Source organism: Aquila chrysaetos, chromosome 18, assembly GCF_900496995.4.
Source record: "Aquila chrysaetos chrysaetos chromosome 18, bAquChr1.4, whole genome shotgun sequence".
NCBI lineage: Eukaryota > Metazoa > Chordata > Aves > Accipitriformes > Accipitridae > Aquila > Aquila chrysaetos.
In genome coordinates, this window is record NC_044021.1 from 1,831,577 (window position 1) to 1,858,890 (window position 27,314).

The 27,314-nt window shown below is 48.1% G+C and overlaps 1 protein-coding gene across 2 annotated transcripts in view; it reads right to left on the reverse strand.

The window, feature by feature from the left end:
* The window catches only part of SNRNP48 (small nuclear ribonucleoprotein U11/U12 subunit 48), a 52,575-nt gene that overhangs the window by 5,210 nt on the left and 20,051 nt on the right, over positions 1 to 27,314 (reverse strand). Inside the window, exons 3-8 of one of the 2 annotated variants that reach the window (XM_030042144.2) lie at positions 25,054 to 25,241; positions 17,415 to 17,560; positions 4,525 to 4,640; positions 3,624 to 3,737; positions 3,404 to 3,464; positions 2,535 to 2,609 (exon numbers count right to left, since the gene is read on the reverse strand). In XM_030042144.2, coding sequence (XP_029898004.1) covers positions 2,535 to 2,609; positions 3,404 to 3,464; positions 3,624 to 3,737; positions 4,525 to 4,640; positions 17,415 to 17,560; positions 25,054 to 25,142 — 601 coding nt within the window. In that variant the 5' untranslated portion in view covers positions 25,143 to 25,241. Of the gene's footprint in view, positions 1 to 2,534; positions 2,610 to 3,403; positions 3,465 to 3,623; positions 3,738 to 4,524; positions 4,641 to 17,414; positions 17,561 to 17,695; positions 17,768 to 25,053; positions 25,242 to 27,314 lie in introns of both variants that reach the window. The other variant, XM_030042145.1, reaches the window with a different exon arrangement.

A 27,314-nucleotide genomic window follows, 5' to 3' on the forward strand; every position in this document is an offset into this window, starting at 1 on the left:
AAAAAAGGCCCAAATTCTTCCCCTGCCCCCTGCAGGCTGTATAACCTCTCTTGACTGCTTACACTGTTAGTTACGGGTTTACATATACTTTGAAGGGATCGTACTAAATTAGGTCAAAAGGACACTCTGTATTGTCCCATCAATTTCAACTCTTGGCTTAGACGATAAAGCAAAAGAGAGGAGGCTGCAGGTCTAACTTGTGGGTTTGTCTTACTCCTAAAATTTTCTGTAAAGTACTAGCTGCAAAATACCTGTTGTTCTGCCAGCAAGAATGAAAGCTTCTAGGAGATTAGATAACTGGGCACTGTGCAGATCAGTCTCACTCACACTGTCACTTTCTCTACAGAGCTTTTATAATAGACTGCCACAGAAATTTATAGCTAAAAGGGCCACAAAGGCATTTTCAAAACGCTCCAGATTAGCTCAGATAACTAACTTTCGATTTACGAAAACAAACACACTGACTGCACACTCTTCTTTCCCCAAATGATCAAGCCGGTACTCACTCTTCCCATTCCCCAGTTAAAACACATATCCTCCAAACAGCAATAAATCCATTCTCAATTCATTGCAACACCAGCAAAGTGACTTCCCTACAGATACCGGTTGCAGTATTCCAAGATATTGCCTGCAGAAAAGCATTTTACTCGCGAACATTCAACTTCCCAGAAACGATTGACCCGACCTCCGTACTCCTGCTCCCCACAAGGCACGATCCCACACAGACATAGGTCTCCAGGCAGACAGAGGAGCCAACGCATATGACACGGTGTATGCAGGAGCCTTCGCAACAGCAAAGCTGCTGCTTCTCTAGATTATTCAGCACTTAACGGAAGCTGGGCAATCTCTCACATCCTGCTTTCACTAAAGACACCAAAGAGGAGGAAGAAGAGCCACAATAACCCTACAACAACAAACCTAAAATACCAGATTTCCTCATTACTGTACTTGGAGCCTGAAGCAGAACTTTTCTAAACCGAACTACAGATTTAAACACGAACACTAGAATTTTGTTTTCAAAATGTACTGTTCTGACAGTGTCACAGAAGCCCATAAAAGCACCCTAATAGTTACGTACTTGTGATTTTACAAGAATGTCACAACTTGTGATTAACACCAGCTTTCCTGTCCTATTATACGGCTATTCTAATAGTCTAAATATGGTTAGAATTTTTTAAAAACAAGGAAAGAAAATTACTTCCTTTGATACAGTTAGTCAAAAGGAAATTTACAGTGGAAAAATACTTTGCATTTGTTTCTGTTGCCAAAGACTTTAAATTAAACAAACAATTCCAAGTCAGTAAATCTTATGCTAGGCTAAGACACCACAATGAAAACCATCCCAGTACAGTTTTAGTGTTATCTTCAGAGAAACACAAGCTTGCAGTGAAAACCGGATAGCAAACACTGGCATCTAGTGGCTCACTGATGTAGCTCTGCGATGCACCACTTGATAAAGGGTTTATCTGTTTCTTCTCTACTTGGATGTGCTTGTGTCAAATTAATAAGTTACCACTTCCCTCCAGAGGAAATGCACCCGACATGCTCCAAGCACAGTGCCCATCACAGGAAAGCTCCTTCCCAAGCAACTGACTGTTAAGGCTCCATTTGCTATGCCAGCAAAACAAAGACAACATGAAAAACTATGCCTGAGCAAGCGCTGCTATATTTGACTTGTCAGGAAAGCAGAACAAATGCACTTGTCCTCCTGCACATGTATGTTTACCAAACTAAAGGACTACAGACAGTAAATGCTGTATCTTTCAGGTGTTGCAGTGATTTCCAAACCATATGCTGCAGCTCTACAGTGGTTTCTATAGGTAGCCCTACTTTTCTACTCTGTCTTGGTCTGAACTCTCAAAGAAAGAGAAGCATTGCTCAGTCTTAATCTGGTCCCCAGACTGGTCACAAAACCCACTGAAAAATGAAACATAAAGGAACAAATGAGCTGAGAGCAGTGGCAAAGGACAACATCATATTTGCAGATGTGTCAGCATATTTCTTATACAACCTCTTAAGACAGTCTTGAAACAATCCAACATAGGAATACGCATGTGTTTGGGTTTTGATCTGAGGAGTTGTGGACAAGCACATACAGCTCTCATCTAGCAATTAATCCTTAAACAAAACATTACATGAAGAACAAGGCTGGAGGCAGCATTAGAAGCGTCTGAGCCACAAAGAGCACAAGGATAATATCAGAAAATGCAGGCAGAAAGTAAAGCATAGGTAGTGGGATGGGAAGTGAAGGACTAGCGCTTTAAGAAACGCCTGAATTTTGCAGCGGTGATTTTCCAGTCCTGAAAAGAACTATAGGCATGAGCACAACAGACTCAAATTCTCTCATCTAGTTGCCCCGAGTAGAGAAAGTAGTTATGCTCCAAAATAGACAAGGGAAGGAATATTAAAAATAAGTTAAAAAAATTCCTCACAGCAGTTCACAAGTAGAACAAAGGAAGCTGCGAGAGTGGAGACAAGAGCAGCTCTCCACATGAGAGCTGACAAAGTTGTCTCAGTATCTGCCTGCTACTTACCTTCGCTGTAGCCTGTGCCTTCTTTCACACTTTGAGCTCTAGCTTGCTTAACAATGTGAAACTGTAGATCTTTATCTGCAGACAGAGAAGACAAAAATATCCCAGAACTTTTACATCAAGTACTTGGTTAGTCTTTATTCCCTAACCTCTATTATGAGACTTACGGTATGTTACAGAACATTGTAGTTTTATTTATGCATAAGGGACGGTTTCAACTAAAAATGCCATTTTAAACTATTCCATATTTGAACTGAGGGGAGGGGGAAAAAAAAAAAAAAGAAGTATTTCTGGGTTACAGGGATATGAAAAAATAAATGTATGTATATTGCAACTCTGTTCTGTACCATTACTATATTCCCAAGTTCTATGGCCAGTTTTTCCACCTTCTAAGCGTGCGTTTTAATACACTCTGCGCTTGACGCAAGGAGAACATAGGAAGAACCTGGCAAATAACCTAAGAGGAAAAAAAACATCCTTGGACGTGAACATGAAAACAGCAAAGTGACCTACAGAGCAGAACTGCACAGCGACGGAGCATAACAAGGGTAAATTAAGGCAAAGTACAATGCTGAGAAAATAAACCTCCTGATGGAAACACTCGGGTTTTTTAGGAGGCCTTAGAGAGTTTACGGCTGACAAGGCAGTGGGGCGTGCTGACTGCGAGGACCTGGACCCTGCCCCACGGGGTCTCCCCTCGGCCCCTCATCCTCTGCCCCTTCCCTGGGGTCTCCCCTCAGCCCCATCCTCTGCCCCCCCGGGTCTCCCCTCAGCCCCAGCTGGCTCCCCGGCCCCGGGTCTCCCCTCAGCCCCATCCTCTGCCCCCCCGGGGGGGGGCTGCCCCGTCAGGCACAGCCCCCGCTGCCGCTCACCCATGGCGACGGTGGGAACCTTGAGGTTTTCGTAGAAGAAGCTGGAGTCGTACATCTCAGCCTGCCGGACCAAGCGGCTCAGTCAAGGCCCCGGGGGCCGACACCGGGCCCCCCCCGCCGCCGCCCGGCTCGGCCCTCCGCTCAGCCGGGCGGGCGATACCCCCAGGCCAGAAGCGCCAGCCCCGGGCCGGGAGAGCCCCCCGCCCGGCCGCCCACCCACCTCCTCCTCGGCGGAGTAGCCCATCTTGCGGAGCCGGCAGGACGCGGCGTGCCTCTCCAGCGACGCCCGGGGGACGCGGTGATGGACGTCGTAGGGGCACGGCACCCGCTCTACCTGCGGGCGGGACACGGGTCAGCCCGCACCGCCGCCCCATCCCCATCATCCCCATCCCCATTCCCCGGTGCCGCCGCCTCACCGTGTCCCCCAGCCACACGGCGCAGGGAGCCGCCATCTTTAGTGAGGGCACTCCTCCCACAGAGCGCGATGAAGCTGCGGCGCCATCTTGCCCGCCGGCGGGTTGCGGTGGAGAAGACACGCTGCGGCCGGCAGCCCGGCTCCTTCCTAGCTGCGGGGAGTGAGCGGCAGCGGCAGCCGCGGCAGCCCCGGCGCGGCGGGAAACCCGAGGAAAGAGCCGCCGGGGGTGGGATGGGGCCGGGGGGAAGGCGGCCCGGGGTGCGCTGTCCGCCCGTCCGCCCGCCCGCAGCGCGGCGAGCGGAGGGATAATGGCGCCGCCTACCGGCGGGAGGGGGCAGCGGCGCCGCCCCGGTGCCCGAAATGGCGGTCGGGGGGACGCGCCCTGTGAGGGACAGCGGGGCCGGCCCGGGGAAGGGGCTCCGGCTGCCCGGGACGTGTTTCTTTTCCGAGCACAGCTCGGGTGTACCCGGGCGCTTCAGCCCCGTGCCTGTCAGCGACGGGGCAGGGGGAACGTCGGCCTCCTCGACGCCATCCAGCCCCTGGCGCCCGTTTACCTCACGCAGCAGGAGGAACGCGGTGCAAGATGGCAGCCGCCCGCTCCCTGAGGGGATCCGTAAGGAGCAGGCTGCGCCGTGCAGGGCCGGGGTGTGCGTTTCTCCCCAGCGCCGCTCCGTGGGATGGGGGGAGCCGGGTGGCTGCGGCGTACCTCAGGGAGTCCCAGCCCCGTTGCTTGGCCAAAATGGTGAGAGCCTTCCCCTGGAGACTGAGGGAGCGTTGGGACTCGGTAAGGCCGCAATGCAGGATGAGGAAAGAACGTCTGTCCTAAGGAATAAATTTCACATGATTGACATTTGTGCTCGCCTGTTTTTGTCGTCGATGAGAAAAGCACATATGACTGGAAGGAAGAGCGGGTTTAACGAGGCGGGGTGGGGGGAAGCAGCACGACAGATGTAGCTGCCAGAATGACTCTTGTACATCTGCTTTCCTTAGCGGATTACAGCCCTTTCTCTCCTGCACGGTGAATTTGAGACTCAGCTGGGATTTTAGCCCTTTGAGAGATTTGCTGTCTCTAGCTATGTTTGCCTGAGGATCTTTGACTTCACACGATACAGAATTCTTACAGTGAAGACTCCCCAGCTGCCCTTGCAATTTCGTCTATGCTGTTCTAGCGTACACTCACTAACGTTAGCACGTTCTACCAAAAGAGTAATAAGAACAGCTGGGCAAAATTGTTCTGACCGTCTCTACTGGAAAATACCATTTCTTCAAAATTATGAAAGTCAAGTTTGACAAAGTACCCAAGCAGATTTTTTAAGATTAAAGATTAAACAACATTTTGATTTTGTTTACTTATAAATTGATAGTTAAGAATCATGATCAGAATAGATGTTTTCTCTACTCAACAGCAACATTTTGAATGATTCAAAATGATCCTAGGCGTTTCTTTTCCTTTAAAAAAACCAGTTCCCGGGGGATCATGAAACAATCCAAAACCACTGTGTCTTCTTTTTTTTTCCCCTGGCCTTTATGGATTTGGGGAAATGCCCTGAGAAACAAACCACAGGGATGAATGTTTTCCTTTCTAGAGCTCTGGGAGAAGGTTCCATCCTGTGATAGAGCACATCAGTTAGGAGGCAGCTCGCGCTAGGACGTCTGGCCTCCCGACATCCAGGTGACGTTACAGCTCACCCACGCTGGGCAGCAGAGACGTGCCTTGACTCATCAAAATAAGGCTGTCACGCAGAGACCGAGTGCTCAGCAGATAGCGTCTGGGTCGCTGTGTGCGACCCAGAGAGACGTACCCACAGTACTCAGGCTCTGGAGAGGAGCAGAAACCCCCTTCAGGGTCCTGAAAACAGTCTCACGGATGCATTAGCACAGGGCCTGGAACACCACAGGGCTAAGGTTAAACCTCTGAAACGGGTTTACAAGAAAATCGAGGGCAGTACAGCAAGATGCTGTGAAGCAGGGGTAAGATCTTTCCGTGAGCTGCTTTGCCACTATGTATTCTGGCTGCAAACTTCCCAGGAGCAAACTGACTGATGGGAGACAAAGGCTGTCAGCTTACAAAAGTTTACAGCACCACTTTTCCTTCCAGGCAATGGCACACTTACATTGGTTTCCCATCAAATAAGGAGTGGGATTGCCACAGGCTTTGAGCTACATCATCTTTGCCAGCTGATTGTCTCCAGTCTGTGGCATACCCTCTTCTGCACCCCAGCACCGTGCTGGCTGCAGCCCAACAACGTTGTGACTTTGTCATCAAACAACGTGGTTAGTAACTACGAGGTTAATAAACCTCCAGGTTTAACACATCTCGGTCTCTGTGGTCCTTTCTGAGGAGGAAAGAGGAAACTCCACACCTGCATTTCCCCAGGCAGGACTGCTGCCTGGTCGCAGCTTCCCAGAACGGGAGTACATGAGCATGGCCCAGGCCCTTTGCAGAGCTGCAGTGCTGAGTGTGCCGGTAGTGTGGTGTTTTCCTGGAGGCTTGGTCTGGGCAATATTGATCTGCAGAGAGAGTCTCTGTGGGAACCAGCCCCAAGTATCCTCACACTGCAGCAGAACAGTCCTGAACTGCAGGGTAAGCAGAAGGTACAACAGGGAAGTAGCATATACGTTGTGCCAACGTAAAGACCATACAGCGCTCCTGGAGAACTCCTTAAACATCCCGCCTTGTGTCCTCCTCCAGATGGAATTTATACTGCTAGATAATCCGGCTGTGGGCACATCAGGGACCACCTAGCTTGGGACCGTACCCTGAGGCAGGAACACAGGTTCAGTGATCCCAACCCAACAGAGCCACTTGGTACCCTGCTAGAGTGCCAGGCTGAAACCGTGCTGAAATCACAGTGCTCTTACGGTCCAAACCTTTCTGACGGGTATCCACCGAGTGGGAGGCTCATCCTGAGCAACAAAACCCTTCCCCACACGGATCACACAGGGAGGAGCATCCCTCACCCACGGCTTGTATTTGTTTTTTCCTTCACTGATAAGAAAAGCTTGCAGGCTTTCTGCAGCCACTTACTTATTTAGAAGTATGTTGACTCCTTGAATAAAGTTAATTTTTCGCTAATGTAGAAGAGAAGACAGTTTTCATATTTAGCATTCCTTCTATTCCTTAGATACAAAGCATTACTTAGAGTTGTGTTCACAGTTCCTCTTGGAAACGAGGGGGGAAAAAAAGTGAAAGCTCAAATTACTCATTCTTTTAAACATGCTTCTGGTAAAGGTAAATAAAATAACCTTTATAACAGCTTTCTCAGGCCTTACCATGTTCAGCATGCACGTTTCTGGATGGGGAAAGGGCCAGGGAGCAGGGGAAAGCAAGCTGAAGGACGAGAAGAAACTTCTCGGGTCTACCCAAAAGCCAAAATGGAAGCAGCCTGGCTTATGGCCCCAGACAGCCCATGCAGGCCTGGCAGGCAGAAAAGACAGCTTTCAACCTGCAACTGTGACAGATTTTTGCTGGGCTCCACCCCAGTGTATTTGGCAAAGCTGCGACCAAGTTCTCTGCATCTAGCCTAGCAAAGGGTATGGAGTAAGCAGCCAGCGCCTGGCAGACCACAATCTGTCCTGCAGCAGGGGATTACTCCCGCAGGGCATACGCCATGCAGAAACCGCAACCGCTTCGTTAACACTTACCCGTTGGACCGCAGAAACAGGGGTCGTTGAATAGGGAGGCCGGGGGTCCCAGCACCCCGGTGGTAAGATTGCCCGCGCTCATCTCAGAGCAGCTCTGCTAGTTTGCCTTCGCAGTGATGCTGCCTCTTCGCCCTTGCCCCGGGAGCCCACGTGTCAAACTCATTTTCTCCAGGGAAGGGAGATGTGGCATCCAGGCTGATAGCATGGGCATCGCTCAGCGACAGCTACTCAACTAGAGAGAGATTTTGTAACGATGAAGCACACAGACACTTGAATTTCTTTTTTTTTTTTTTGTCATTGCTGCTATTACTCCCTGCTCTCTTATACTTCAGCTAAGACACCACACTCAAAATCCGTACCAGAGATTTCAGCTGAATCAGCTTCGTTATGTACAGGAACGTGAGGTGAATTTCTGTAGCGCTCATGAACCAGTTTATAGAAATATTCTTCATGGCATAGGCAAATTTTTCAAAATTCCTTTCACCAGACCCCTGACCAGAGTTTAATTTTCATTGTTTGCCCTCTGAATTCTAGTTTTGTTGCCCTTCCAGCTTGTCCCAAAGCACCGGTGTGGAGCAGTACAGGTGCTGCTGGCAACCAGAGAAGTCAGAGACTGCTCAGACCTCACTGGTTCCTCTGCTAGGGGAATGCAGCTAATTTATTCCTTCAGCTGTGTACCACTCAGAGCCTGCTGCAAGTCCTTGGCTCCTGGATCTTGATGCTTATTTGTAGCTTAGTCCAGTTCACAATTACAGCCTGAGGTGTATTTTACAAACTGCAGCGTACTGGACGCTTCCAAATTGATTTACAGGCAGCAACTCTAGCATCTGTTAATGCTTTATTGATTCCTCTTTCTGTATCTCCATGTGATCTCTCATGGATTCATCAGATTTAGATCAGTTTATCAGGGTGGTATCATCCTTATCTTTAAAGATAAAGCAATTGAAAGCTTGGTGTTGCCCCCACGTGCCAGATTCATACAGAAGCTACATAACCATCTGTGCTTAAACATAGTGACAAGACGTATTGCTGCAGGAATATTGACGGAAAACATTCTCACTTGACAGAGCTGGAAATTCACCGTTAAACAGCCAGAAGTAAATCCAATGTCTTCTTGCACGCTGAAGTTTTAATATGTGCATTTTCGAGCTTGCGTGGGTTTTTCTGTTTAAGCCCTCGCACCTTCATGGTTGCTGCGCCGCGATCCTTGATCCTTTGCCCGCTCCCCCTGCCCTTCCATCGCTCTGCGCTTTCCGACCGGGTCATTAATGGCCTGACGGGCACAGTGTGGCATCTGCTTTCAGCACATTCATTTATTTAACACCCGTTGTGATTAAGCGTAATTCCCACGAAGAACAAGAGCCTCTTCCATGCCTTTTGTCACAAAGACTACCGAGACGCAAACCGACTAAACCAAAATCTGGCCGAGACTCCGTAACTGTGGAAACGGGCAACTTCTGGCTAGCGACTCGGCCCCTGCTCGTGCTTAGCCGTGCCAGAGCCCCCACGCCGCAGGCTGGAGACCCTTCCCGCACGGGGCTGCTCGCACTCTTTGCCAGGAAGCACAGAGGAGCCTGCGATTTTCTTTTAAAAAGCACGCTGTCGATGCCCAGTTGATGCCTGCTTGAAACTGAGGGAGAAGAATGCACTCATCCGCTTGCTGTTTCTGTGTGTCGGTCTTCCTGAGGAGTCTTTCCAGCTCCGTGCTTGACGTGAGGCTGCGTAATCGTACCAGCCAGGAGCTGGGGTGCTGCCTCAGCTGCTGAGCAGCCTTGTCTCGCCTGGAGATAGCTCCCTGCTAGCGAGCACGGGCTGAGCAAGAGGGACCGGGGCTGCAAAGCCACCGCCGAGGTCAGCCAGCCGATGCCGATGAAGAGGCAGCCTGACTTCAGGCATAAATCCGACGGAGAGGCGCGTCCCTCCTGGCAATTCCCGCAGGCGCTCTGGATGGCACGCAGCCTCAGGCTGCAGCCCCGAAGGCATCAGCGCCAGGGCAGGCGTAGCGGGTTTGGGAGAGGCGGAGAGGAAAGCTGGAGCGGGGCCTCCCGTGTCAAGGTCATAAAGCAGGATTTTAGAGGAAGGTGCTGGGTGTGTTTGTCGGAGGTGGTCGCTTACCAGTGCTGCTTCTCTGGGAAACTCCGAGAGCAGGGTCTGAGTGCCCGGCGGGCAGAGGACAGCAGAGGCACCGATAACACGCGGCCACCTCCAAAAATACAGGCTTTACTCCCTCCGCTTCGTTTTCCACAGTAACAGGTCCCCACCCCAGAGCAAGAGCTAACGAATTAAGTCTTTGCTAATTTGTTATGTGGCTGAAAAGCGTTACCCAAATTACATTTCCCTCCCTCTGTGAATGCATCTAAGGCTACAGCAGCGGACGAATGCTGCTCCATGTGTCGCAGCCCATGGGTGGCCCTTGCCCCTGCCTGGTGTGCATTAATAGGATTGTATTTCCTGAGCACGGGGAACCTGCCCAGCTGATCACCCGCCAAAGATCGGCTGGAGCAAGCCGTCCCCTCGCAGCCCACCCAACCCTTTGTCAACGGGAGACATGGAAGTGCCTTGGAAGGACACCATCCCTCCCTTCGTGCCACGTCTGAAGCACCTCGCGCTGCCAGGCGAGCCGGCTGAGTCGCATCCCTCCGTCGCTGCACCGCGGCCAGCTGGAGCCCTTCCACGCTCCGGCAGACGAACCGCCGCGCGGGGCAAGGCAACGGGGAGCCGACACGGCACAGACCTTGCAGCACTCTCAGCGCTTCACACCACTTCAAAAGCTGTAGAGCAACGCAGAAGACACGTGCCAACTGCACGTTTCGGTTGCGCTGAAGTCCCCCTTGCATTTGCCATGTGGGCATGTCCTAAGCGTGTCCCGCTCCGTGCGGGTACAGGGAACCTCAGCTCCTCCCTTGGGGGCCCCGCGTACGCCCCAGTCCCCAGGGAATCCTTGCCTGCATGGGGCCAGCGGTCGAGGTGCGGACGCATGGATTAAGCTGCCTGCTTTTGCTGCATCTGCAGACTTGTACAGCTTTAGAGGTCGTTTTGAAAACGTGGCCTATCATGTTCAGCACTATTAGTGCAGTGAATAATGATAGCTGTCCCTAGGTATTGCTGTTTCTTCTCATAAAGGTGTGTGAAACAAGCAATATTACTTTAACCTGAAGCAACATTTCAAAGGAAGTCCACAGGAAGGAGAAACTTACTCACCCGCAACATTTTCTTTGCAAACAAGAGTCAGCAGATGCAGCGAGAAGCCAGGTTTTATAACAAGCTTAATATTCTGGGTGTGGATTTGCAAGTGCTGCCCACAAGCATCCTTCCTCTTGCAGGAGGATTAGCACAGGGGATTACAGATGCCCTTTGAAGAGACTGGCATATGCTCAGATGGTCACACCATCTCAGGCTTCCCAAGCGCGTGGGGGTGGAGAGAAAGAGAAAGCAAGCACGGGGGAGAAACAGAGATCCTGCTCAATAATTGCCAATGGGGAAAACACAGCATGGTTTTAGCTCTCACAGGGACTCATAATTCAAGATCACCATATTTGTTGAGCTCATCAGTGATGGGATTTCATCAGGCTCAGCACAAAAAGTGCACCCCAGCGGCATCACGTTTGGAAGCTCAACCTCTCGGCTGAGACACAAAACAGAAGTGCTGCTTGCTTGTGGTCAGAAACGGTCCTCAGGCACTCGTGCATGCTTGAATTAGCGTCAAACTCCACGTCTTGGCCAGTTTCTCTTGACTCTACACACGCACACGAGTCATTGCGAGTTTGCAGTTAAAGCACGGCGCTCACCACACACGCACTGCGGTCTCCACATCCCTCTGTGCCTCGGTGCAGGCTTCTCTCCATCCTCTGTTGCTTCTTTGCAGGCTTTCCTCCATTTCCTCCCCGGTCAGACCCATGGTTTTGCAGTCATCCCCGCCCATCACGCCAGCAGCTGCATGGTCCCAGGTCTTTCTGATTCTGTTCACTGATATTCAAAACCTTCACTGAAAAGCAGGAACCGCTCCACCGTGCTGTTACAATATCACCTCCAAACAAGAGATGTTCCGCAGTCAAGCAAAACACACCATTTTGCTCAGCCTGTCATTATTTTTGCGGTTCTGAACCATCCTGCTGCGCATCCTCTAGCACGTGCTTTGTCTCTCACAACAAGGCATGGCTTTGCAAAGCAAGCAGTGGTCTGGCTGTAGTGCAAAGGAAAAGCACCCACCCTCACCCACTTCACCAGGTGTGTCTTCCACCCCAGCACACGCTTCCCTGTGAGTGGGCATGAAGAATAAGGTTATTTTCTTTTAATGGTTGTTTACTCCACTTTCCAGACACTCGGGCAGAACTTCGCCTGTGCTGTTCTTCATGCCTGTCAAATGCACTGTGCAGTGAAGTGTCTCACCTCAGATATATCTCTCACGCACCACAGCAGAAGCAATACAGAAACACTAATAGGACATATCTTAAGACAACAGCTCCATTCACATCAGCAAAAGCTGTTAGCAAAGCCAAAGCACGTCAATAATCAATCCAGGGCCCACCTAGTACATACACACAGTCGTAAGCTGTGTTAAAAGAGCAGCTTTAAAACTACAGCATTTCAGCTGCAAACTCAAAGGTAGGAGAAGCCAGATTTGTAGCTGAGGGTCCACGCGCGGTGCTGCAGCCTCTCACGTCTGCGGCACGCACGGAGAACGGCAGTGCCTTGGTGGGTGGGCGGCAGATCGTACCCGTACCTATTGCATGTGGTAACGCTCCGGCAGAACACACTGAATTCAGATGTCACGCGCACGGCTGTGAATTACAAAATTATCTGTAAGGCTGCTGGGCACCAGGATTGCGCTGGTCTATTTCTGGCTCCGGCAGCAGAGTCTTCATGGGTACGGCCGTGATTACAAGCAGGATAAGTGAGAGCCCACAGCTGGAAGGGCTCCCTCTGGAAATCTCGGTGGGTGCCTCTGGGGGATTTGGAGCTGTTCTGCAAGCCATACCTCCATCCTGAACCTCACAGGGACTGCCTTCTCGCTAAAGTGAGAGGAAGGTTATTTACACATCTTAGGTGAATGGAGATGCAGCCAGGGAAGTCAAGATACCTTAATTCCATCTTGGCTTTCCTAGGTTGTAGGTGGCTATGTAGGAAACCAGAAGAGGAGTCAGGTAGAAACACTGATTTAAACCAGATACTTGTGCAAGGTATAGTAGTGTCATCTCTGCTCAGAGTTCCTCACTCAGTATTGGAAAAAAGCAACTGCTTCTGTATACTACTGAAAAATGCAAGATCCTGCAAACCAGGCTTTATTTTTTTGGTTGCAGACATAAACCCCAGAGCTGAAGATTCAGGATCCCATTCCCTGATACCTGGGCTTCTGCCTGGTTCCTCCCGGGATTCCTCAGGTACAATTGCCCAGGCAGCAGCTGCAGGGCAGGGGGCGAAGAGCCCCTTGGGTACCTCCTCTGTCTCCTCACCCTGGGATCTGTAGGGGCAGCAGCGCAGCAACTGGTAAGCACACACTAAAAAAAAACAAACCAAAACAAAAAAAACACCTTAGCTGTAGCTCATCTTGCTTACAGAAAGCAAAAGCATGCTTCAGGTTGCACCCAGGGCTCGTCACCGCTCACAGCCTGGTCACACTGATAAATGAGAAGGCTGCCACCAGTTTACCCCAGTAAGTAATACTTGGCATAAGAGCCAAACACCAATCGATCCTTTCTTAGAAATCCTAGCTGTCCATGGTGGCTGCAAAGCTAAAAAGCATCTGGTGCCAACGCTGCTCCTGGAAAGGGGCAAAGCTCCCCGGGGCAGAGGGCAGCGGTACTCGCCAAGCACCTCAGGAGGCTTTCACAGAGAAGCAGCTTGTGTTAAGCACGAGAGGAGAAGCGCAGAGGGAGGTTTTGGGATGGGAACAGCTCTGGAAACGCTTCCCTTGCCACAGCCCGGCACCAGGTGGGTCCGTGAAAACTACAGCAAAGCCCCAGGGCTCCGGCTGACAGCACAGGGCACACCGAGGGGCTCCCTTTCCTCAAACAAAACGTCCACAGCTTTGTCTGGCAACCCTGGCTCTTCTTTGTCACATCCCTGCCTGCTCCAGGCAGTCGCAGGGGATCTCACACCTCACTGCCTGGGAAAGGCATAGCAACACGGATGCAGTGATAATTCCAGTAACGAAACAGCTGCACGAGCCCTTTCCTTGGCTTCTGGAGGGGTCTGGTGTCTTTACATCACCAGGGGTAGCCCTCAAACTTCTCCCAGCGTAAACCTGGAGCACATCCTTCGCCCTGCCTTTTCCCATTTTATTTTGGGGTTTTCTTCCCCAGCCCCACGAGGGACCCTGGAAACCTTCCCTGTCCCACCAGCAGCTCAGTGCCCTCGCTCTCCCACTGTCCCGGGAGCCCGGCAGAAGCCCCAGGAGCAGACGGGGACAGCGGGGCTGCAGGCAGGTACCGGCGGTCTGGCTGCAAGAGGGTGGGCAGGAGAGACAGAGCGGCTCTCCCAGCCAGCCTGAGCCAAGCAGTGCCCTACTCCCAGCCAAAATGGAAACGCTTCCAGGCTGACATTTGCATTTTGCCTGCGTTTTTCCTTTCTGGGGGTATGAAAGAGAGATACGAGAAGGTTTCAGCTGGAGGAGCTTGTGCCAAACTCGGAGTGAAGGCACCGCGGGACAGGCGGAACGGCTGCGCTCGGGCAAATCCCACAGCAGTACCGTGCCATGACCCATTCTGCAAAACCCCCATTTCCTGCAGCCAGCGAGTGGACTTTTTGCGCCTTGAAAATTAACATCTCAAATTAAGATCGCTCCTGTGCTTGTCAATGGTTTGGCCTATTGCAACACTATTTCAGACAACACAGATGTTATTAGAACTTGTCAGCTATTCCTTGGTCTTCCCCTCTCCTCAGTTTGAAATGTGAATTGTTTAAAGCCCAGAGGATTTCACAGGACTCTGTTCGTTGTGACAAAATGACAATGTAAGCGAGGCAAGGTTCCTCCAGTTTGGCATTGCTCTTCTGTTTCTGAACTATTGCTTCTAAAAATCTTCCCCACAGTAGCAATTCCCCAGTCCAGCATTCTCTAGCTCTTGCTCAGTCTGAAATTATTAAAAAAAAAAACCAAAAACAACCAAAACCCACAGCAATTTCCAGAAACAAAACAGGCCTCCAGGTTCATCTGTCTGGAGATATTTTTCAAGAGGATCCTAGGAATTTTCTAATATCTCTCGTTTCCCTTATACTTCTCCAGCGTCACTCATGACCTGTATGAGTTAGAAGCCAGAGATTTTTAAATTAAAGAGAAAATCCCCAAGGAAATGAGACAGATTTTTTTAATATATATTATACACATATATATAAAGTATATTTATAAATTATATATTATTTATGTATATATTTAAAAGGTCAACAGTGTGTATATATACATACATATGTATGAATGTATGTGCATATATGCATAAAAGGTCAACAGTATAAGTAAAGAGAGTCTCCGTATTTTTAGTTGTTCTGTCTAATTGAAAAAATACTGGAGTTCACCTAGGATGGCAGTAAAGGCTTGTAATCATTACCTTCTTCTGCAGGTTTTATAGGCTTACCTGCAGAAACCTTCCAGCTTTAGAGAAAATCCCCCTACACCCTTTTTCCACTAAGCCCGGTAAATTCAACAGCACTCTTCATCATGGGCTGTTTTCCATCTCATTGGGGGAGTGGGGGGAACACCAACTGCAGATTACAGTATGATTTTCTCCAAACCACCCTAATTCAAAATGAACTAAAGGGCCTGTGTGAAACCAATCAAGGAAAAAAAAAAAAGTGAGGTGGATAACAGATGGTCCCACAGTTAGGGGAAGCTCTGAAATGAGCTCAACCAGACTAAGCTATTAGAAGCTTCCAAACAAATAGGCCAAATTAGCTGCTGCTAAATACTGGAATCATTATCAAATATACAAATCTGCCTGTAAATGAGACGGTGTTTCTACTGAAAGCAAGACTAAAAAGTACAACCTCCTTATTCTGCATATTTACTATGAGTGCCTTTATGAAAAGCATGCATTGCTGTTTGCTTAAGTACCAGTAGTGAACCTTTATAACATACCTTTTGTCCTGTCAGCCCAATACAGGTGCGAAACCAAGAAATGCTTGGTTTGTCCTTCTTACTAGGAGGTAGAAAAATCTGGTTGCGGTTAATCTTACTCATATTCCTGTATTCACACCTCATCTAAAGATTGATTAAGGCCCTGATCCAGCAAAACAGCAAATGCACACTTAGCTTCAAACAAGCCTTGCTTTGTAGCTGCAGTGACTCCAAATCAATGGGACGAGACACGCTGACAGCCCGTGCTGGAGCACGTCTGGGCACAACCTGCCAAATTCTGCGTGTTCCGACATCCTCGGGAGAGCCTCGGGCTGTGCGGACAGCCGGCAGCAGAAGCAGGACTCGGCTACGACCGACTGTGCCAGAGGATGAACTTTGGGATTTTGAACAAAGTTTGTGGTCACTACCTCTCCCTCCTCCTGCAAATGTAGAACGGTCAGTGCAACGTGCCAAGTCTTGAATTCTCCTCTTGTTGCATTTTTTACCAGTTTCCTAAGGGCGTGAGGTCACCGTGACCATAGTTACCATATTTGGTACATCACTGTTTTACCTCCTTCCCCCAAATATACCAGAGGCGTGATTTGAATTTAAGGTTGACAAATTGGAGAAACAGATTGCAAAAAAAAAAAAAAAAAATTAGGATGAAATTTTGTCAAGACAAGTGCAAAGCACTACCCTTGGGCAGGAATAACCAATTTAATAAGGACAAATTGGGACCAAATAGCTTAGGAAGTGTTGAAGAAAAGGTTCTGGGGATTACAGCGGACCATAAACTTAACACAAGCCTGCGTCAGACTGCTGTGCAATAGGTGAGCACTCTGCAGGACTGTATGAACAGGAGACTAGTGAACAAGACCTACAAGTAATCCTGCAAGTACTTTTTATGTTCTGTTGAGCACTTGTAAGGCCCCTGCCAGAGGTACGTGCCTAGATTGGACACTGTTCTTCAAAAAAGAAGAGATCTGGAGTAAACTAATGTCAGAGAGGCTGTAGAAACTCCAGGGCTAGAAACCTGTAAGTACAGATTAGCTAAATACTGAACTGACAACAGTAATGTTTATTCCTGCACTCGTGCAGGTGGCATCCTGGACTTCTCGTCACCTCTGTGGTGACCAACCATAAACCACATGTTGATGGGACAACGAGGCTTCATGCGCTCAGGCTATGCATGGAAACCCTTGCTTTTAGCTGGTGGTCAGAGCACGGTATCTTCGATACCTGTGTGCTTGAACTTCAGAAGACAGTATTATCCAGGTAACTAGCATCATCATGCTTGTGTTAAGGGCATCAGAGAATCCCTTAAGTGCAAGAGAAAAATCCTCAGAGAGGGAGGAAAAGCACAGTCACCAAAAATCTCTTCTCTCTTACAGAAACCGGGGAGCAGCATCAGGGAAGAATCTTGTTGGAAAAGAAAGCAATGCTTTAAATCGCCTGGGCTTTTTTTTTTTTTTTTACATGGAAAGCCTTTAGACAGTAAAGCGTGCTACGGCAGGCCCCTGTCAGTTCTCCTATCTCCCTTTCGCACTTTGTGATTTGGAGGCAATAAGGAAGATTGCTGTGCTGCTCCTCTGCGTGGGCACTGATGGCAGGGGTCTTTGCTGTGTTCCCCTGCAACAGGTTTCATCGCTGCTCTGCAAAACACTGTGCAGGTAAAACGCAAAGGTACACCAACGCAGATTAGCTAACGAGATTATGCTCTTGGTTTCCCTAATCGCGAAGGGTCACGGGAGATCAGGGACATTCCTGCCTGACCACGCGTTGCTAAAGAGAGACTTCCACAAAACGGTTTCTTAACATGCCACCCGAGTCCCTCGCAGATGTGCTTGGCTTTACCCTTCTAATCTCGGCAGCAGGAAGGAAAATCTGACTGCAATTAATCTTACTTGACAAATGGAGAGCGGAGCCAGAGAGACAGCAGGGCGTGCTGAAGGGAGCGATCCGGCTGGGATGAGAATTCCGCCTGACCTGACCGGCACTCCCCGGGGAGCGTTGCTTCAGGTGCAGGTGGGTTACACCTCCCCTTGCAGCCCTGAGTAAAAACACCACAAGCACCCATAAAGCAAGCACGCTTTTGTTCCAGTTCTTGCTCAACTCTGTAACTACCAACACAGTCAATAAATATTCTTATCACTTTTGCAAATGAGTCAGATTCTGCATTACGTACCATGTTACAGTGCTGTCAATGTCTACTCCTCCCATGCTGCTGCATGCAGGGCGGCACTCTGGCTCTTTCACACTGAAAAGGAGATATTTTGGTAGCAAAAAGTGAGACTTGGTGAGCAGCGCTGCTATTGTGCACATCAGGCTGGACTGGGGGTAAGGAGAAAAGCAGACAGAGGGGAAAGTATAATATTGCACAGTATAAGTAGTATTCCGAGATCTCATCTTCTATGTATGTAGCAGTACAAATAACTTCTAAGTGCTGGTATGAGAGAAAAAAATATTCTTTCATATATACATGCATGAGAATGTATATATGACGAAGAATGAGAAACAACATATCACCACATAGCACAAAGTAAATTGCAGTTGATACGTAGATTTTTTTTTTTTTTTTTTTTTTTACAGGGAACAGAGAATGGTTTTATACCTACACTTTTATTGAAAAGACTGTGAAGGGACAGACTAAACTACTTATCATGCTCACCTTAACTCTTTATTCCTTTTCTTTTAAATGCACACAGTTTAAGTTGCTGTATGTATTGCTTTATGTACTTTTCACTGGTCATGTTGGAAGGTAAACTTGCCCCGGAATAATTGATTATCTCACCTGTAAGCAGCACAAAGGCTAATACAAAGATTTTTGCTCTTTTCAAGCTGTGATAACCAATGTGATGGCTTTTTCTAAATCACTGTTTTAATGGTTTAGCCATTTCAAAATATGTTCAACTGTTTTGCTGTCTTGTTTTGAAGCTCGTTATTTCCCAGCTGGGAATATAGCAGGCTGTGGGCTGAGGCAGCTGGCAGATGGACAGAGAGGAAGAACTGCCATCCCTCAACAGGCAACACCCACACTTGCTGGGGAATTGGTTTCCTCAAAGCACAGCCCCAATTTAGGTTAGCTGGCAGCAATTCAGTTTTGAAGAAGTCCTATGATATCCAGTGTTAAAAGAAACAGAGTCAAGAGCTCCAAGATGTATTGCTACATCTCACCCACCTTCAGAGCAGCAAAAACCCCTACAATACATGATAGATTAACAAAAACCCTATCACAAATGAAGATGCTATTTTCCCTCCTCACACTTCATTTTCTTATGTTTTAAGCTATGCACATTCAGAACTAATGGAAAAACCCACACAGCTAATTTTCATTTTGGCATGATAGCTGCATCAAATGCTTGATGCAGTGGAAATACCAGCTACTCCAGTCAAGCGCTTTTTTTTTTTTTGGGGGGGGGGGGGGGGAAGGCAGGGAGAAGGAAGTCCAGCACTCTTTTAGAGGTCTAAGAAAAGAAGTACTCAGAGTGGACTTCTGAGTGATGATACATGGGGATTCCCAAGGGCTATTTTAATTGGTGCTATCTACAACAGCAGCAATAAAAAGGGCTTATTCTGATCTTCCACTTCAGAAACTGTTTGACTACGCAGCTGGGAAAGCGAGTTTCTTGTGCACGTGTGCTCTGTGTTACAAAATACAGAAGAAAGTGCTCACAGTGCATGTGGGACTTGACTGTGCAGTTTTCACAGAGGCAGCAGAACAAGGGAGCGGACTGGAGGACCCCAAGGCTGGGCCATGAGCACCGCTGCTGGACCAGCACCTCGGTTTTGGCCGGGGTCCGGAGCCCCATCCCCGCTGGCCCTCGTCCCCTCCAAGTGAGCCCTCGTTCAGCTGGTGTCACACTGTGGTGACAGTCCAGAGAACGGCAACTGCACTTTTAAAAACAGACAAAAAAAATCAGATGGCAAAATTCCCCTTCCGCTACCACCGACCTGTTGGCATAAAAGAAAGCAGAGTGCTGTGCCTTCACCAACATTAGTCACTACGAACGAACAAAATTCATGACTTCTCTTAGAGATTTATCCTGCAGTAAAGTTGGTACTGCTAAATTATGGTAATTATTTCCTAATGACAATTTTTAGACTCCTAGTAAGATCAGTGCTTTAGGGGCTTCTGTCTGTCCAGTTGGAAGGCAGAAACTACAGGCACTTTAGGCGAGTTGTTCATTTCTCTGTACTCTCAGGGTGGTTGCCGGCTGTAAATAACCATTTCCATGTTAAGGGAAAGGCACAGTATATCCCAGAGACTTTCTGGGATTTACAAGGACTCATCACAACAGTATTCACTTGGCAATCACAGTGGGTTGTTGGGGCTGCCCTAGTCTTCCTCAAGTGAAAGCTGCCTCAACAAGAAAATAAAGCCTATTAGCTAAATTTAAAAAAAAAAATGAGCACTGGGTCCTCCTAGGCAATTTTCAGTTATGCTCTAGGAATGCCATAGTCCTGTGACTGACTGCTCCCATGCAACTGACTGTGTCGGCATTGCATACAGATTAAGAAATGCACTCATATGCTGTAAGTTACAGGACTAGAGCCTTAGACTTTAAATCCTTCAGGACAGGAGGCCCCTTTGAGCAGGAGTTATATACAATGCATAATAAAAGCCCTATGCACAGCATAATAACAGCCTACTATGTCTACTCATTATTACTGATGATCATATTATAGTATTATTAACAACTTGCTTTATGCCAAAGTTTCCCCAGAAAGCATCTGGATTGTTGAAGGCACTAAAGAGTTTTCCTTTGCTATCCTAACCTGTGGCAAACACTAAAACACTGTAAAAAAGCAACACACCGGCATTTGTCATCCTCTTATTAAAAGGCACTTTCTTAGGGGGAGGTTAATTATTTAACAAGCAATTTAATTCACCTCATCAACCCATTTCGCTTGGTCTTCTGCAGCTGGCTGCTCCAGGCTGCTTTGCCAGCTCCATGCAGCCTCGGTGTCCCCAGCTGCTAGAGCTGTCACCCGCTCGGCCCCGGGCACCGGCCCTGCCACCATCCTGCAGAGCACCATGCCGAGCACCATGCCCAGCACCATCCCCAGCATCATCCATCCCCAGCACATCGCTCACCTGCACCAGCGAAAGAGCTCCCAGGCACTGGAGAGGCGAGGGGGAGACTGATCCCATCAACAGCCTGGATGCAGCCACGTGGTTTTGGGAGGTGGGAGGGAAGAACTGTATGCACGCACGCTGGACCATGTCAATTAGGCTCAAAAACCAGGACTTGACCTGTTTTAGTCACTGCCATGGATGTTGCTTGTGGGTCTCGGTGTGGTGCAGTGCTCTCGCCTTCCACCTCTTCACATCTGAGCGCACTACCAACCTGACCGGAGCCCTCATCTTCCCAGATGTCCAGACCTGGGACACAAGTCTACATTTCGGCATGCATTTCAGCTTTTTATTCCCCTCCACAAGCACAGCAGAGAGAAAGCTTGCATCTGCACTACATCCCCTTGAACAACCTTTCAAGTGAGCTCCTCTCCGCAGAACTGGGGGAATGGCAACAGGTACAGCTGCATGTCTCTCACCCAAACCTACCACCAGCAGCCCTTGCTGTAACATCACACAAGATGGCTCTAGGGTCCTTAACAGGAATAGATTTATTTAGACGGATGTAGGGACCCTCACACAGCCAGTTTGGGATTGCATCTGTCCTCATTTAAAAAAAAAACAAAAAAACAAAACCCTCAAGAAAATATGTTTGCATGTAGCAGGAACCTACTTTCAGCAGGTGCCTGAGCCTGGGCTGCCCTTGGAGCAACGCAGGGACACCACATCATACAGGTGATAGTCAGCAAAATGGACAGGTAAAGCAAGAGGGCAGCGATAGCCCCAAGCATGTTTAGGGGGGCATGGAATTGTAGCATCCCACCTGCTGACCTCTCTCCCATCTGATCCTTCCAGCACCTGCTCTGATTTTAAAACAGTTAAAATTGACCAGAATTTTTTTACCCTCCCAGACCTTTTTCATAAGTCTTCCTTGATCAGCATGAGCAGACCCCTATCTTGTGCCTTTGCTGGGAAAAGACCATTTCTCTAAAATTTAGAGCAACTCTCTTTCCATGGAAGAGCACTGTTGACTCTGTGAGTATTGGTGTTCAAGTCCAACACAGAGTAAAAGGATGGATTAGGCAACAGACTGCCTTTCAAAGAGAATCCTGTGGTTTGAAACAGGTAAGTACTGAGACCCCCAGGAGCAGTTTATACCCAAGCTGGACATAAATGCATTTTCTAATCCAATGCACTGTATTCTACTCCTAAACTTATTGTAAAAATTATAGAAAGGAAAAAATGCTTTAAACAGCCATTATAGACTGTTAAGCATACGTTAGCAAAACAGTGTTGTGCCTAAAAGACAACCAGAGTCCTATGAAAGAATCAAGGGAAAAGTTAACAGCACCAGAAAGAAAACTCACTGCTGTGGAAATTGGTCATTAGCAATATGGCAGTACTACAGCAGTTCAGCCAGATGTCCAATTTGACTGTCAGCCTGCTGGTTGTGACCATTTTCAGGATGTGGCTGGTTGTAATAAATCACTTTTTTTTCCTGAACACTGTAGGTTAAATCCTGATCACTCTTAGAATCTGTTACCAGTAAAGAAATAGCATACTTGAACAGTAAAAATAAACTGTTACTCACAAGGTTCAAGATGGACCTATACATTATTTAGTTACCTTTTCAATAGTATCCTGAATTAAGGTTTATATGTTGTTTGTAACTAAGAGCATGTTAACTGCACATCATCAGAACATTTGTTCAAGCTTAGTAAAAAACCAATGTACTTAAGTACCTGCTGAAATACTCTCTTTAATCAGAAACCTAATGTCAATTGTTTTAATACATCAAAGATCAGGAGAAATGGAGATTCACCCATTAGCTTATTAGCAGCATTCAAACCTTGTCTGCTTCTGCACTACAAATATCACTTTGGTAGATTAAAGAATTTCTTGGTTCCTAATCCAGATGTTATTTTCTCAAGGAGCTTTCAGGAAAGGAGGGCTTGTAGCTAGTGGAAAGGTCTTATCTGTATTTCTAAGTGGATCATAAATATATTGTGTGCCCTGGGGGAGCTCATTATGCTGTTGGTTGCTTCACTTTCCTCAAAGAAACTGAGTACATCTTATTTGCTGTGGGGATTATTTCATCAATACCTGTAAACAAAAGAAACCCTCAATGGAAGATAAGACCCAAGTACTATTTCTTTCCTCTTTAGAAAATTTTTGGAGCATAATGATACAAAGTTAAATTTAAAACAGATATAATTTTATAATTTTGCTTCTGAGTGAAGTATATTTTCCAGACTTGGCTCTGTTTGCTGATGTTGAGCCTATGTGTCAGCCCCAAATTAAACTCACTGTACCATTGACAATATGGCCACCTCTATTTTTAGGATCATCACTCTAACGAAGCCCAAACCACTGGGGCTGCCGAGTGGCTGCCCATGTGATGCAATGGGGCCATCTATAGCACGTTACATGGGAGGCTACACCTCTGTGTTAGTCTCTCAGCTTGTGCTGTAGTCAGGCTAAGGGTGTTTTTAATGCTCTAAGGACTGTTTTTCAGACACACTCTTCTCTGTGCAACTAATGGGCTCAGACAGCTCCATCTGTAATGAGCCTATTCTCATTAGAGTATTGTATCAAGGTAGCACACTGCAAATTTACTTTTCTGATGCAGTCAAAAATTTGAAGTGAAATCAAAATGTGAAATACCACAGTAACATTTAATACATTTCTAGTCTGCCACAGGGCTTTCTGATGGCAAGTAATGGGAAGAATCACGGAAGGGTTAAGGTTGGAAGGGACCTCTGGAGATAATCTGGTCCAACCCCCTGATCAAGACAGGGTCATCTGGAGCAGGCTGCCCAGGACCACGTCCAGACAGCTTCTGAATATCTCCAGGAACCCCACAACCTCCCTGGGCAACCCGTGCCAGCACTCAGTCACCCTCACAGTAAGAAAGTCTTTCCTGATGTTCAGAGGGAACCTCCTGTGTTTCAGTTTGTGCCCATTGCCTCTGGCCCTGTCACCAGGAACCACTGAGAAGAACCTGGCTCCATCTTCTTAACACCCTCCCTTGAGATGTTTATATATTGCTAAGATCACCCCTGAGCCTTCTCCTCTCCACGCTGAAGAGTCCCAGCTCACTCAGCCTTTCCTCTTTTGGAAGAGATGCTCCAGTCCCTTCATCATCTTCGTAACCCCTTCACTGGGCTCTCTCCAGTATGCCTACATCTCTCATACTGAGGACCCCAGCACTGGACAGTGTACCAGGTGTGGGCTCACCACCGCCGGGGAGAGGGGAAGGATCACCTCCCTTGACCTGCTGACAATGCTTTGCTTAATGCAGCCCAGGGTACCTTTTGCCTTCTTTGCAGCACAGGCACATTGCTGGCTCACGGTCAACTTGGTGTCCGCCAGCACCACCAGGACCTTTTCTGCAAAGCTGCTTTCCAGCTGGGTGGCCCCCAGCATGTACTGGTGCAAGGGGTTGTTCCTCCCCAGCAAGGTGCAGGACTTTGCATTTCCACTTGTTGAACTTTGAGGTTTCTGTCAGCCCATTTCTCCAGCCTGTCAAGGTCCCTCTGGATGGCAGCACGACCCTCTGGCATATCTGCACTCTGCCCCATCACCCATATCATTAGTGATGTTGAACAGGATTGGACCCAGTACTGACCCCAGGGGTACACTGCTAATTAGTGGCCTCCAACTAGACTTTGTGCCATTGATCACCACTCCCTAGACCCAGCCATTCAGCCAGGTTTTCAATCCATCTCACTGCTCATCCAGCCCATCATCAGCTTCTCTATGACAGTCTTTCGGCAGACAGCATCAAAAGCCATACTGAAGTCTAGGTAGACAATATCCACTGCTCTGTCCTCATCTACCAGGCCAGTCCTTTCATCATAGAAGTTTATCAAGTTGGTCTCATGGTTATGGAGCACAAAACAGTTGCCAACACCAGCTCTGCAGCAAATTATTGACCTGTATTATCAGTGCCTTCCTCGTCCTCATGCCCTTTCCCCTCACCAGAAGGCTCTTAAGCACCACCTGGGCCACCATGCCTTTGACTACTGCCCCTAGAGCTCTGTCATCACTTTTGATACCATCCAGGCTTCCCTGGCAGTATCATTTGTGTCCGTGCAAAACAACAGCAGGGCATAGTAGTCAGAGGGTTGGAGGAGCTTCAGCAGTCCCTCCACAGCATCCCCAGTCCTGGTCCCCAGCAGCAGCAAACCTTTCTAGATGATGGGTCGGGTCAAGAGATGGGTGCCTTTGTCCCCTGCAGCAGGGAGTCACCTGTTTACATGGACTCACCATTTCTTCCAGGTGGTCTTGCATGGTTTAGGGTCAGGTGGACCAGATCCGTCGCTTGAAGGCATATCTGGCTCCTCTTCAGCTTTGAGGGTGGTGAACATATTTTGCAGTTGTAAGCCCTTACATGGGGCAGGAGCCTCTCCCTTAGTGCCAGAGGTCACCAGCTTCCATCCTTCCCATTCCCCAGCAGCTGCACTTGCCTTAACACTAGGGGTGGACACTGTCTATTTCTCTGCTGCAGTTGCGGTGTGGGGTTCTTCAAGCTGCTGTGTCTTGGAGAAGACCCCATTTGTCTCTCTTTCCATCCTCTCCGATGCTGCGCAGCCTGCTCCCTTCCTCCTGTAGCTCCTCCACTTGGCAGCACAGTTCCTCCAAGATGGCACGCATCCTGCAGGACATCAGAGAGAAGCCTCAGGTACTCCCTGCAGCCCAGGACTTGGAGGGCTGCATCTGCTGTCCAGACCTTGGTCTGCACCAAAGCCTCTGCCCTAGCAGGGACAGCTGGGCAGACTGCCCCGTGGCACGTCACCACCACAGCCGAGACTGTCACAACAGCACAAATCCAACCAAGGTCCTCATGCTCTGCTGCACAAACCACTGCCTCTAGGAGCTGTGCTTTGGGCCACAGCTCTTTTATAGTCTTCTCCTGAGCACTGGCTAAAGGGTGCTGCACCCCACCACCGCCCTAATTGGAGGCAGCTGCAACAAGGGCTGCAGGCAGCTAATCATGCTCGTTAGAAGCTGCTAGAGCTTCCTTGGCCCCATACCCTGGTGGTTCCCCTTCCCTGGTCCTTGCCCGGCAGCAGCAGGCACCCTCCAGTTTCTCAGAGGGTTCCCATGCGTACCCAATGGTCCTGTGACCTTGTCTCCCAAAGGTCCAGAAGCTCCCAAAGCAGAACGCAGAGACTGCTGCCCAAACAGCTGCCTCTGTGGTCTGCGCCCAAGAGTATCTTGCCAAAATCTCCAGGCACTTGTTCCTAGAGACCTTTGCGTGCTCTGTCTTAAGTATGTGTTTAATCTGTGTGAATAACCTAAAAATGTATCATATATATATGTGAATGTATTTTGTATATATATGTAAATGTATTTTATATATATATGTAAATGTATTTTATATATATACACATTTCAGGACATATTTGAGATGTAGGCAGCCTCAGTCACTGATTGGTGTCCCCGATATGTTCAACTGCCCATTGTCAGAGCCATGCATAAACATTTCGGGAGAGCGTGCTTAAACTCTCTTTGTGTTTGGGACCCAAAAGACAGCTGGGAATGCAAAAGGTGAGACTCTAGGGAGTTTAAACATGGCAGCGTAAGAATAGCTGCACTGCATCAGACCAATGGTCTATCTGAAAGTGTCCTATAGCAGATGCCTATAGGGGAGCGTAGGGGCAGGGCAAGCAGGTATAGGTATTTCCTCAGCCTCCAGAGGTCTGTGCAGCAGAGAGGGTCTCCTTAACTCACTTTATAACCCCTCTGCCCAACCATAGATTCAGGCTGGGATGCGTTAGGATTTATTCACAAATTCAGCTTCTTTGACCACCAGAATCATTCAGGGTTTACTGACAGCCATTAAAACCAAGTGAGCTACATGTTTTCTCTTTTAGAGCTATCCTTAGGGTATTTAATTAAAAAGAGGCTCCTGACCAAAAGAATGATCATCAGATTATCTTTCTTGAAAGCATTGCTGTGAAAGAACGTAATTGCTTGCAAAGACTTATCCCATAACACGTTCTTCTATTATAAAAGCCATTTCCCTTCACATTCCAGGTATTCTGCCAAGGAATGAAGGACCATAGCTGTTTATATGGCTTTTTTCCTCTGTATAGTGTTTTAAGATGATTTGACAAAAAACATTTTTTTGCTTCTTCACTAAAGCAGAAATTAAGCTCTTGTCTCTCATGGAAGGCTGTGATGACCAGGTTAATACTGAATTGTCAGTCACTTTCTTGAGAACAGAGTTAAAAAAAGAGAAGACTTAAACTGCTTATATGTGTTAGTTTGTTTGATTTTTATTTTGCTTACTTAACTTAACCGTGTAAGGAACACTGTGGAGAAATCCCATTGTCGTTAGGATCCAATTCAAAAAAATCATGTTTGTAGAAACAGCATTATTGGTGTTCCACTTGCCTTGCAATTCAGTCATTTGTCCGTGATGCTTCTGCATGTCACATTCATTAATGCATTTCTCCTTTAACACATCTGTGAATTGCTATTATTCACTTGTTTATAGCTGGAGAAATGAGGTCCAGAAAGAGCAGGCAATTCACCTATAGCCACACAGAAAGTCTCCGCAGCGTGAACCTCAATCGTGGTCTCAAGCTAATGTGTTAATTAACCGCTGGGACATCCCGACTTACCACCCACCAGCCCTAAAAACATGCTCTTACAACGGAAAGCCCAAGCTACTCTCTTCACAGACCTCAACTGAGCTGTTTGACAAACAGAATTTCTGTTC